General features: G+C 41.8%; 1 protein-coding gene across 1 annotated transcript; it reads right to left on the bottom strand.

Moving 5' to 3' along the window:
• Nucleotides 1–5,242: 5,242 nt before the first annotated feature.
• On the bottom strand, nucleotides 5,243–10,585 carry LOC134099170 (olfactory receptor 1N2-like). Its single transcript, XM_062551962.1, has 4 exons — nucleotides 10,368–10,585; nucleotides 9,849–10,187; nucleotides 5,567–5,663; nucleotides 5,243–5,317 (listed from the first exon to the last, which is right to left on the bottom strand). Exons 1-4 carry the CDS (start codon nucleotides 10,583–10,585, stop codon nucleotides 5,243–5,245), a joined length of 729 nt encoding a protein of 242 aa, XP_062407946.1.
• Nucleotides 10,586–13,000: the final 2,415 nt, after the last annotated feature.

Genomic DNA, 13,000 nt, shown 5'->3' on the forward strand with positions numbered 1-13,000 from the left:
GTTAAATTCCAATATAGTGAGTAGGCTATTGGCAAAACCGATTGACATTTTTATGTTGAGCCGGCAGGGGGCTCAGTTTAAAAAGTAACTAAGTTCGCACACACACATCAACAGATTCACACGCACAGATTAACACACTTCCACGGATTCCACACACACACACGCACACATGCACATTCACACACACATCTTTATACAAGCAAACTCACACATGCACACACTCATATACACATGAGCTGCAAGAGTAGGAGATATACATACAGTATATTGCACAAATCGGAGATATACAGGAAAGTTGACAAGCGTAATTCGTTTTGGAGAGAATGTGCAGAACTGAGCGGCGGTCATATTGTGTACCGCTATGCGGTGCATCTAGTTTTAATATTTATTGTCTCGTCTTTACAGTTTTGCTGATTTCAGTGAAATGAATTATGTGTTTACAAAATAATCCAAAATGAAAGAAATACAAGACTACAGCACTTGCACCATATACGGGTCCGAGTGCCCATGGGGACCAAGGCTCAAATCCGGCCTGCTTAGAAAAAAAAAAAGACCATAATATTGAAGAAGTTTTTTCCCCAATTCTAACATGATCTGTCAGGACATATTGGGGTCCAGAAGACATACTACTAAATTTTCAGGTATTTATTTTGGCCTCAGTTTTGAAGTGGAGAGTCACATAAAATATAATAATAAGATTTCTCCATAATTTCCACTCTCTGCCAGTATTCACGCTCTCTCTGTCAATGTATGATCCATGGCTGACTGGCAGAAGTTTATTTATTCATACAAAAACCTTTTCCATATTGCAGAGGATATCAGGCGTTGACTGAAATGATTTTAAAGACATTATAAAAACAGTTTCTCTGCTCGAGTACATAGTCCAAAGAAAATGTATTATATCAAACACAGTTTTTTATTCATTATTTATTTCTTTCAGAATAATGTTTTCTGTTGATGTATAACCAGTCTCACAGAATTATACACCCTCTACATATCAATCAATAAACCTGACACAGTAAAACAAAACAGACAACAATATAGAAATAGAAAAGTGAATATAGGTATAATTGGAGATCCCGGAAAATGCAGCCAGAGAAGATAGATTTTGAAAGTACCCAACAAAGGAATCCCACACTGATTAAACTCACTCCAGGCACCCAATTAGGATGCATGCTGACAGCACGCTCTGACTCAGGGGTGATTGAGTGAACTTGCCACTAAATAAGATCTCCGTCTGTACAGTATGTTGCAGGAGGAAAGGAAAGCCTACTAGTGCTTGTAGCTGACGCTGATGCTGATCAATTAGGAGCATGGGGAAACAATAAAATATTTTAAACAAATTCATTATATATTGTATGTAAGAGTTGGGTCGTTGTATTATGTATGTATCATGTATGTATTTTGATAAGGAAGAATGAATTCATAATGTGTAATGTTCTTAATTGGGAAGGTGTGTTTCATGTGACCTTTGCTTATTTGACCCGGACGCATTAGCGTTCGCCATGGACTAAACAATGGACTAAGTATGAGACCGCATGAATGCGAATTTCAAGTGTCGAATTCTACTGCTGGTTATCAGGCGCACACGGTAATGAACTGTTTTATGTATATGTATACTTTTAAGGATTAAGTATGTGTTGCTTTTTGTGATGTTATGCGTAAAATTGTTTTGTATGTTTGTCCGTTTGTTTGTCCTAGTTTTCACGGTGTTCCAACGACAAAATAAATGGATATTGGACATCAGTACGAGACGTGGAGTCACTGATTTTAAGCTATAGCCAGTGGGTAGTTACAGTGAAAACGTGCCTGAATGTGGAAAGCTAGGCCGTCGGAAACGTCCTAGGCTACCTCCTTCCTACCGCGAGGCCTGCCCTGCTCCGCTTCTGTGACGAAGCCCACCAAGCTCAACGTGCCCCCTTGCTGCGCTGCTCCTGGACCTTCGTAAAAGACTTGGCTGCTCCTCGTGGTGAACTACAGACTATCGCACTCGTTACACCCTGCTCTCGTGGATTACGGACTGTGTTCATTCGTGGTACACTACAAGCTTCATCGTCTGCGTTTACATCGGACTCTCAAGTTCAGCGTGCCGCTGCGCTACAGCTGCGGTGGGAGTCTCCTCTACTAACAACAGGCGGTGCCGTGGATTTCCAGGTCTGTGTCTTACAAAAATGCAACTTTGATAAAAAGATTTATGGTGTCTTAGAAAGTGATACGAACTGAAAATAAGAACTTAAATGTCAATGCTCTTATTGCAACTGCTTCTTGATTGCTGTGAAGATTGTTATTGTGAATGAATACGTTTTCTTTGTTTAATGTTGGTACAAATTATGTTGTCATTCCAGTAGCCTGCTATGGTTGAATGTGGAGGTATTGGTTCAATATTATTCAATCTAAGAGTACTTTGCTGACATTTACTGTTTTACTGCACGTTTAGTTTACACTTAAGTGTCTGTTACAATTGTATGAAAAGTCCAGTCAATTTAAATTTTAAAGTAGTAAAATGTCAGTACGTGAATCAACGTCTCAGGATGGTGAACTAGTAGGACAACATGATTCCCCATTAGTTGAAGACATAATAATTAACCCTGAGATTGTACCAGAAAGTGAGAATGTAGATGGTGTTGTGAGGGATCGCCATGTATCTTGCACATCATGCACAGCAAAATCTGAAGCAAGGCAAAAGGAGCTCAATTTAGCTTTAGCTAAGACAAATGATGAAACCAGGAAATCAGTCCGTGAGAAACGTCTGACACCAAAGATGCAAGAATTGAAAGAGCAGGAACATTGTCAAAGGGAGAGAAAATTTACGTCTGCATATGAAAAATGGAAAATGGAAGTCCGAAATGTTCGTTCAAACTTAAAACAACAATGCTCAGAGAGTGATCTGTGTAATATGATGGATATTGTTGAGAAGCAAGAATCTGCATTGAAGGATTTATATAACGATGTGCGAGACCAGGCACCACCAAACCAAGATATCAGGAGGAAAATTGATGCATGTGTTGCGGTGACTGCAGACCTATTTAAATTAATGAATGTTCGTTTAGCAGAAGATGACATTGATTTTGAACCTGAGGCAGAGAAGGCAAGATTACGCATGCTGCTTGATAACAAATATGCTAGGTCCATATTTGGATCTACAGTTTCTAGAGCCACAGTTGTTAGTCATCACTCCAACCCTTTATCAGAGCCAGAAAGCATTTCCATTAGAAGGGCAGAGATTGCTGCAGAATTGGCGGCAAGGAAAGCGGAAGCTGGAATGGATGAAGAAATTGAGATACAGCGGCAACAACTGAAAAAGCTTGAAAATCGTAGAGACATCGAGATTATGGAAGCCAAGCTAAAAGTATATACAGAAGAAGAGTCAAAGGCTAAAAGTGTGCAATGTAGTCAAGCATGTAGTGATATAATTGATTCCAGTCTGCCTGGCAATAATAAATCTTGTCAGCAAGAGCCAAAGGTTAAAAGTGTGCAAGGTCGTCAAACACACAGTGATACAGCTGAACCTAGTCGGCTTGCCAATACGATGTCAAGTCTGCAAGAGCAAGTCACAAAAAATGAAACCTCTTTATTACAAGCACTCAAAGAGTCAATGTCTTTAACACGTCTTCCTGTTCCTGAACCCTCTGTATTTTCTGGGGACCCTCTTAAGTTTATTGAATGGAGTACAAGCTTCAAGGCTCTTATAGAAAGACGGTGCTCGGACCCAGCGGATAGACTGTTCTATTTACAGAAATATATTGCTGGCGATGCAAAATCGGCTCTGGAAGGCAGTTTTTACAGGAAAGATGATCAGGCCTATCAACAAGCTTGGGATAAGTTAAATGAAAGATATGGTCACTCCTTTGTGACGCAGCGCGCCTTCAGAGAAAGGCTTAATAGATGGACAAAAATTGGTGCAAAGGAGTATATTAAGTTAAGAGAATTTAGTGACTTCTTGCAGTCATGCAGGGATGCTATGCCTCATGTTAAGGGTCTTCAAGTGCTAAATGATTGTGAGGAAAACCAAAGGATGCTGGCCAAACTCCCTGACTGGGTGACGAGTAGATGGAACCGCCGTGTGACAGAGCACTTGGACCAAGCCAAGGAATATCCTGACTTCAGCGAGTTTGCATCCTTCATCTCAAGGGAGGCACGCATAGCATGCAACCCAGTATCATCACTGTACGCTTTAAAGACATCTGATGAAAGGCTGTCAAGAGAAACCAAACAGTCACGTGCAAACACATTCGTCACCAATGTTAAGGCTTCAGATGCAGCATGTGCTACGGTTGACTCAAATGATGCCAATGACTTTGGAGATTTGAGGGAATGTAAGACCTCCCAGACAAATGATCCTAGTTTTGTCAAATGTGTGTGTTGTGGAGAAAGCCACTCCATACATAAATGTCAAAAATTGATAGAAAGATCTACAGATGAAAGGAAAAAGTTTGTCTTTGACAATAAACTGTGTTTTGCATGCTTGAGGAGGGGACATACTTCCAAGGACTGCAGAAACCGAGCCACTTGTGCATTATGCAAGAGACGTCACCCAACCCTTTTGCATGAAGAACGTCCCGTAGCAGACAAGCTGGCTTTACAACGAGTCTCACAAGGTGAAGGTGCTTCCACATCATGCTGTGTGAATGGGGGAGGAGGGGGTAGTACCTCTATGATTGTTCCAGTCTGGCTCTCATCACATAATACAGAGTCTGAAATCTTGGTGTATGCCCTATTAGATACACAAAGCAGCCATACATTTGTCGATCAGGAAATATGTGAAGTGTTGCATGCAGTAATGGAGCCTGTCAAATTAAAACTCTCCACCATGATGGGAAAGGAAGCGATTGTGTCGAGCCAAAGAGTTGAAGGACTCAAAGTTAGAGGATTCTCCTCAAATGACTCTATTTATTTGCCCCCTGCTTATTCAAAGGACTTTATTCCTCTTGAACGTGCACATATCCCCACCTGTGAAACAGCTAGAAAATGGACACATCTTGCAGCCATAGCTGATGAAATGCCCATGTTGATGGACTGTGGTGTTGGGCTCTTAATTGGTTATGATTGCTCCAGAGCACTGGCGCCTCGGCAAGTCATCACCGGTGGCGACTATGAGCCTTATGCAATTAGAACTGATCTGGGCTGGAGTATTGTAGGGAGTACATCACAAGGTGTGAACTCTAAGGATGTAACAGGTCTGTGCCACAGAGTGTCAGTCAGAGAACTCCCTTCTATGACGCCATCTGCTGCCATTAAAATGCTAGAGATGGACTTTGCAGATACCAGACCAGGTGAAAGGAGCATCTCTCAGGAGGACATCCAGTTCCTGGAGATTCTAAAGGGAGGTATTCATCAAAATGATTGCGGCCACCTAGAGATGCCCCTTCCCTTTAAAGCAAGACCCTTCCTCCCAGACAATAAAAAACTTGCACAAGTCCGTCTAAAGCATCTCAAGAGGAAATTGGATAGAGACGTTAAGTTCAAACATGACTATGTGAAATTCATGGAAGGTGTTTTCAAGGATAATGATGCAGAAAGAGCAGAGTTGCAACCAGAAGCGGGACGTACGTGGTATATTCCACACCAAGGGGTCTACCACCCGAAGAAGCCAGGAAAGATCAGGGTAGTTTTTGATTGCTCTGCTAAATATGAAGGTACAGCCTTGAACGACCATCTTTTGACTGGGCCAGATCTTACCAACGGGCTGACTGGGGTACTCTGCAGATTTCGCAAACATCCAATTGTCATCATGTGTGATGTTGAAAAAATGTTCCACAGATTTCATGTCACCAAAGAAGACCGAGACTATCTGCGTTTCATGTGGTGGGAAAATGGAGATACGGGCATAGAAGCTAGTGAATATCGCATGAGAGTGCACCTTTTCGGTGCATCCTCATCTCCAGGCTGTGCCAATTACGCCATGAAGCACCTTGCCAGTTTAAATGAAGGAAAGTTTCCCTTGGCTGCCAAATTCATCAGAAATCATTTTTATGTGGACGATGGGTTAATAAGTGTGGAATCTACTGACGTGGCAATTAAGCTGATGAAAGAAGCTCAAGCTGTGTGTGCCAAGGGAAAGCTACGTCTTCATAAATTCATTTCAAACAATAGAGAGGTGCTGGAGTCCATCTGTGTGGCGGACCGTGCTGCTGAAGTTAAGAATGTTGATCTGAATCAAGACAGCCTTCCAGTGCAAAGTGTTTTGGGAGTGAGCTGGAATGTAGAGCATGACTACTTCTCCTTCAAAGTTTCGCTCACTGATAAACCGTCCACACGACGCGGTATTCTCTCAATCGTGGCCTCTATTTACGATCCACTGGGATTTCTGGCCCCATTTGTCCTATTAGGAAAGAGGGTGCTGCAAGAAATGTGCCAAAAAGGAACCAGTTGGGATGAGCCACTACCCAGTGAGTTGAGGCCAAGGTGGGAGAGCTGGCTGAAGGACTTACTAGACCTTGAACGGATACAGATCCCAAGATGCTTTATGCCTCAAAATTTTGGGAAAGTTTTGCTAACAGAACTGCATCATTTTTCTGATGCTAGCAGTCATGGATATGGCCAGTGTTCATACATCAGATTGGTGAGTGAGGATCAGATCCACTGTGCTTTGATCATGGGGAAGGCAAGAGTTGCACCCACAAAGGTTGTCACTATACCAAGGCTGGAGCTAACTGCAGCTGTGGTCTCTGCTGCTGTAAGCAATATGCTGCATCAAGAATTGGAAGTGGAAGTTGACAGGGAATACTTTTGGACAGATTCGCAAGTAGTTCTTGGCTACATTAACAATGAAGCCAGAAGATTTCATGTCTTTGTTGCTAACCGTGTCCAGAGAATTCGTGAATCTACAGATCCAAGACAGTGGCATTACATCAAGACAGAGGAGAACCCTGCGGACCATGCTTCACGGGGCTTGAAGGTAGAGGAGCTTATCAATTCGACTTGGCTTACTGGACCCCAATTCCTCTGGGAAAGAGAAATAGTCGCCAACCAAGAAACATCAGAGCTAGTGGTGGGAGATCCTGAGGTCAAGGTGGTTCACACATTGTTAACGGAGGCCACAATGCAGGTGGATTTTCAAAAGCAACTGTCACGGTTCTCGAAATGGTCCACGGTTGTGAATGTAATTGCCCGGATTCAACGACTAGCAAGGAGAATTAAGACATCAGAACCTCTCAGTGTGGAGGAAAGAAGGAAAGCTTCATACACACTTATCCAGATTGCACAAAACTATGCCTTCAAGGAAGAATTGGATGTATTGACCCACAAGTCTGGAAAGCTGCTTCGCAACCACCAACTGCACCAGCTTGACCCTTTCCTGCAAGATGGGATATTGAGGGTGGGAGGACGACTGAGAAGAGCATCTGCTCCACTTGAAGTGAGACACCCTGCAATCCTTCCTAAAGATAGTGTTGTTACTCAACTAATTCTTGCACACCATCATGAAATAATTCAGCATCAAGGTAGAGGGCAGACCCTTAATGAATTAAGAGCTAATGGTTACTGGATAATTGGAGGCAGCAAGGCAGTAGCCCAGTATATCAGACAGTGTGTCCCCTGTAGGAGAGCTCGTGCACCACTAGAAGAGCAACGAATGGCAGACCTCCCTGTTGACCGTACCGATCCATCCCCGCCATTTACCTATTGTGGCATGGACTGCTTTGGCCCTTTCCATACCAAGCAAGGTCGCAAGGTGTATAAACGGTACGGCCTCCTTTCCACATGTCTTTGTTCCAGAGCTGTTCACATTGAGATGTTGGAAGACATGACAACTGATGCCTTCATTAATGCATTGCGGTGTTTTATAGCCATCCGTGGAGCAGTCAGACGTATTAGATCAGACCAAGGATCCAACTTTGTGGGAGCAAGAAATGAACTGGAGAGAGCTATGAAAGGTGTCAGTAAAGAGAGAGTGGCTGCATATCTGACAACCAAGCAGTGTGATTTTCATTTCAATGCACCTGGTTCAAGCCATGCGGGGGGCATTTGGGAGCGTCAGATTAGAACAGTGAGAGGTGTGATGACTTCAGTTTTGGCACAATGTGCCGGGAGACTAAATGATGTTTCCTTGCGTACATTTTTCTATGAAGCTATGTCCATAGTCAATAACCGCCCTCTCACTGTAGACGCCATCAGTGATCCCAAAAGTTTAGAACCACTAACCCCTAACCACTTGCTCACCATGAAATCCTCAGTTCCCCTGCCCCCACCAGGTGCATTTGTTAAGGAGGACCTTTACACACGGAAACGATGGAGGCAAGTGCAATATTTGTGTGAACAATTCTGGAGTAGGTGGAGGAAAGAATATCTCGGCAATATCTCTCTAAGGCAACAATGGCATACTCCAAGACGGAACATCCAAGTTGGTGATGTTGTGATTGTAAAGGATGAAGTCCCTCGGAATGAATGGAAGTTGGCCAGAGTGCTTGAAGTCAGCAAAGATGATGATGGACTGGTGCGAAAGGCCACAGTACAGATTGGGGAACGAATGTTGGGGAAAAAGGGCGAGCGCCTCACCAAGCCCTCAAGCATTGAACGCCCTATTCAAAAGCTGGTGGTTCTTGTGGCTAAAAGTTAAGATCCCCTTTTTATAGACTGAGCGAGTGTTTCATTCTACATACATGCCTTATCAATAAAACTATTAAATTACTGACATTCGTAGTTGCATAGTAATGTCATGTCAGTTTTAACCAAGGAGCATAGGGAACATGCATTATTGGTTTAGTGAATCTTGTAGTCCCAATGTCTCGTGCTATGAGCCCTTGCCTGGAAATTACCATTGATATGCAATTAATGTTTGTGTTCCATTGAATCAAGGTAATTTGGTGGGAGTGTAGCTGACGCTGATGCTGATCAATTAGGAGCATGGGGAAACAATAAAATATTTTAAACAAATTCATTATATATTGTATGTAAGAGTTGGGTCGTTGTATTATGTATGTATCATGTATGTATTTTGATAAGGAAGAATGAATTCATAATGTGTAATGTTCTTAATTGGGAAGGTGTGTTTCATGTGACCTTTGCTTATTTGACCCGGACGCATTAGCGTTCGCCATGGACTAAACAATGGACTAAGTATGAGACCGCATGAATGCGAATTTCAAGTGTCGAATTCTACTGCTGGTTATCAGGCGCACACGGTAATGAACTGTTTTATGTATATGTATACTTTTAAGGATTAAGTATGTGTTGCTTTTTGTGATGTTATGCGTAAAATTGTTTTGTATGTTTGTCCGTTTGTTTGTCCTAGTTTTCACGGTGTTCCAACGACAAAATAAATGGATATTGGACATCAGTACGAGACGTGGAGTCACTGATTTTAAGCTATAGCCAGTGGGTAGTTACAGTGCTCATACTGGATTAAAACTGGACTGGCTATTAACACACACTAGCGTTTCAAGCTAATGTTACTCTGTACTATATGTGTACAGGGCGGCACAGTAAGGTGATTTTGTCTCATGAGAGATGCTATTTAAAAAGTAAACTCTGTACTGAAGGCATCTACATCAGAGACACTGACACTTCCACAGGTGACTTACACCCCCCCCCCACACACACACACACACACATAGCATTTAATCAATTGTCAGAGCATTTAATCAATTGGTTGGTATTGTGGTGTAAATATGGTTTCAAGTTATATAGTAGAAATGCTTCAGACGTTACCTACTATTACATTTCTGAGAGTTAAGCAGTGCTACACATACTCTATTTCACCTAACCACAACCCTTCAATTGCAGCTGACACTCTAATATACAATTTGCTTACACACAACAAACACGTCACAGATCTTAAAAACACTTTTGATGGAATTATTAGAAATGGCAATTAAATTATCCGAATTGCTCTTTTCCGAAGTTTTGACAGGCTGTGCCTTATTTCCTGATTTTTTATGCCATATATGATTGGATGCAACAGTGGAGGGACAAGGAAATAGGTAAATGTTAAAAATATATTAATCTCACCGGGTAAATAACGATTGACACGGTTATAGGTGACAGAAAACAGTGAGGCCAATGAAAAATTTACAAAAACAATTATGTGTGGAGAGCAAGTCTCAAATGTTTTCTGTCTAGCCTTTCCTGAGGCCTTCAAAATGAACATTATAATTTTGACATAGGACAACAGAACCAGAAGCAGAGGAACGATTAATAGGGAAATAATGAGACATATTGCATACATGTTGGTCACACGACTCTGAATGCTGTCACCACACGATAGTCCAGAGACAGATAAATTATCACAAAGTATCTTATGCAGTGTATGTTTGCACAGGGGCATACGAGAGGTAAGGAATACTTGACCAACTATACAAAGAACAGGCACAAGGTCAGCAGCTAACAGTAAGTGCTTTACTTTTTGTGGAGTCATTATGGTGTGGTACTGTAAAGGTTGGAATATGGACACAAGTCTGTCATAAGCCATCACTGTTAACAATGTGTTGGTACAAACCCCATAGGTTGCAGTGAAAAAAATTTGAGTAAGACACCCAACATATGAGATTGTATTCACATCTGTTAAAAGTAAGGCCATCACTTTTGGCCAAACAGCTGTGCTTCCAACCAACCCATTTATAATCAAGCTGAAGAGAAATATATACATTGGCTTATGCAATGACGCGTCCAAGTAAATTACCAGCATTAGAGTTACATTTGCAACTATACATGCTATGTACATTATGAAAACTACCGTGAAAAACACATTTTTGGTTGAATCCATGTCCTTGTATGCTGTGAAGGTCAAGGTGATCCTGAAAGAAGATCCATTCATGTCTGCAGCTCAGTTGTCTAAAACAGGAAGTTTCAGCATTTGCAGAACACTTTTCAAATGTACCATATTGTGTCATATAAATCGCATAAAGGAATTATTATGACCTTAGAGGAGAAATGTGGCAAACATACTCATAACCATAATGCATGACATATAGCCTACATTGAATTTTGCTTACCTTTCTTTTTAGTCTTATGTATCAGTCATGTCTTGATTCTCAAATAACAGTGTGACTGAACCTGTGTAATTATTGTACATGTCATAGGATTCTCAAGTAACCATGCCTCTGCCCCTGTATTTGTATTGTTTCATGATAAAACCACCATTTCTTCACACTGAAACTCTCCTGTCTCGTGTGTGTGTGTGTGTGTCCTCCCTCTACTTTTATATGTATTGCTCCTGACAGTTGAGGTAACGCAGCTAACGCTGTACCAATAACAACCAACGTAGGTCCCACTGAGCAACTCTATTATTAGAACTTGATAATCTATCTATTAATGCAAGGAACGTCTGTCTGTGTGTGGCTCTCGGACCACTCATCAGACTGCCCTAAAATGTGGCACATGTATTGCTAATGAATTGCTGAGTGCAGTGCAAAGTTTGGTTGTGTTCGGACAACAAATGACAAAGATATCGTTAAATTAAGCAAAATACACTTCTACCGCAATCCCACAATTCTACCGCTCTCCGCACTCTCCCTTCTCATCTCACTTTCACTCCAGCATAGAAACAAAAAAGCCCATTTCGCTGACAAACTCACGTGTTGCCACTCATGGAAATTACGATGTCTCACTGAAACAACGGACCGTTTCAAGATTGTTGATCTTGGATAAACATGCTCAGTCCGACTCACATGCACCCATGTTGGTAAGCAGGCTGTTAAAGTCACGTAATGTTGCAAAGGCCTAGGCTACTACATCAACAACTGCGCTTGCCTACTGCCCTAGTGGTTCGGTTGCCTGATCAGGTTGCTGATCTTGCAAAAATATGCCGACACACCCACGTCGGTAGCATTCTGTTACAATTTGCATTTAAAACAGCCGTTCTTGACTCTATCTGGACATCGGCTATAACATTCATTCAAACATCACTTCTGAGTTAAGCACTGGCATGGCCATGTCCCAACAACAGCAATTTCCCAATAACAGCAAAAACGCACGGGTATGTAGTGTGTCTAATATTGCCATTAGCTGCAACTCCTTTCCCCTTCACTTTTTCACTTTGCAAAGTCAATAAGAACCGCTACTAACTGCACGGGTCTGATAGCCTAGAAATCTAGACGCACCCTAGCGGCCAAAAATATTTTTGCCTAGCGGGATGGTCTAGGGTCGCACCGTTGAGGCCAAGCCTGCGCTAGGCTCGAGTTCAGCCTAGCCAATCAGAACGCTCTATCTGTGTACGGAGTCCTTGAGCCCGCCTTAGCTCACATTCGGCTTCCAATAAGACGCCAGGGGGCTGGACCATGCGTCCTCCTTCGACGAGTTGGGTTTGAGACCGTATCGCACAACCATAGAGAAAAACAAAAGATGGATGAGGCTAACGAAGTGCACTCGTTTGAATCGGCTTTGGAAGAGTTAGACTTGTGCTTTTCTTTGAAGTTTGAGCAGAAAGAAGCACTCAAGTCATTCCGGTTGGATGCGCTGGCAAATTATTTGAAACGCCTTCAGAAATCGTTTACAGTACAGTGTTAGACATTTCAGTGGGTTTTTACAGTAACTAACTGGCAACACTTTTGCCAGTAAATTACTGTAATTCAGATTTACAGTATCAATACTGTATCTCAATTTACAGTAATAGTACTGTAAAAGATCCTTAGGAACCGTCTCTGGTACTGTAATCCACCAGGTAAATACAGTACTGTACTAGACACTATTTACAGTAACAGCACTGTAAATCCCCTGGGCACTATATTGTTAATATTACTATTAATAATTATTAAGTGTAGCCCATTATTATGACATTGTATGTCTTTGCCCTTTTAAATGTATCTTATAGAAGTAGACTACTGCTGATCAAATTAGCACAGCCAAACTTTGCAAAATATCACAAGTTTATTTCAGACTTGACAAAAACGAAAAAAGTCACTCTGCTTGCTCTTCACCACCTATCCTGGTTTCCTCCTGTTTTTGGAGGTATATTTCGTTCCATCAAGAAGAATCTGGACAAGAGCAGATGGAAAAAAAACATTAGATACATAATCAGTTTGATAAAGGTGAAGCTTTGTACACCCACACTGGACATGCTACA

Source organism: Sardina pilchardus, chromosome 13 (assembly GCF_963854185.1).
Source record: "Sardina pilchardus chromosome 13, fSarPil1.1, whole genome shotgun sequence".
Taxonomy (NCBI): Eukaryota; Metazoa; Chordata; class Actinopteri; order Clupeiformes; family Clupeidae; genus Sardina; species Sardina pilchardus.

What these genes read in the sequence shown, in the direction of transcription:
- LOC134099170 (XM_062551962.1), bottom strand. Translation starts at nt 10,585, where the DNA reads ATGTATATATTTCTCTTCAGCTTGATTATAAATGGGTTGGTTGGAAGC. An exon ending in TCCATATTCCAACCTTTACA is followed by an intron (nt 10,188 to 10,367) that starts GTACCACACCAT and finishes GTGTGGTGACAG; the next exon opens with CATTCAGAGTCGTGTGACCA. An exon ending in CAGGAAATAAGGCACAGCCT is followed by an intron (nt 5,664 to 9,848) that starts GTCAAAACTTCG and finishes GATCTGGCCCAG; the next exon opens with TCAAAAGATGGTCGTTCAAG.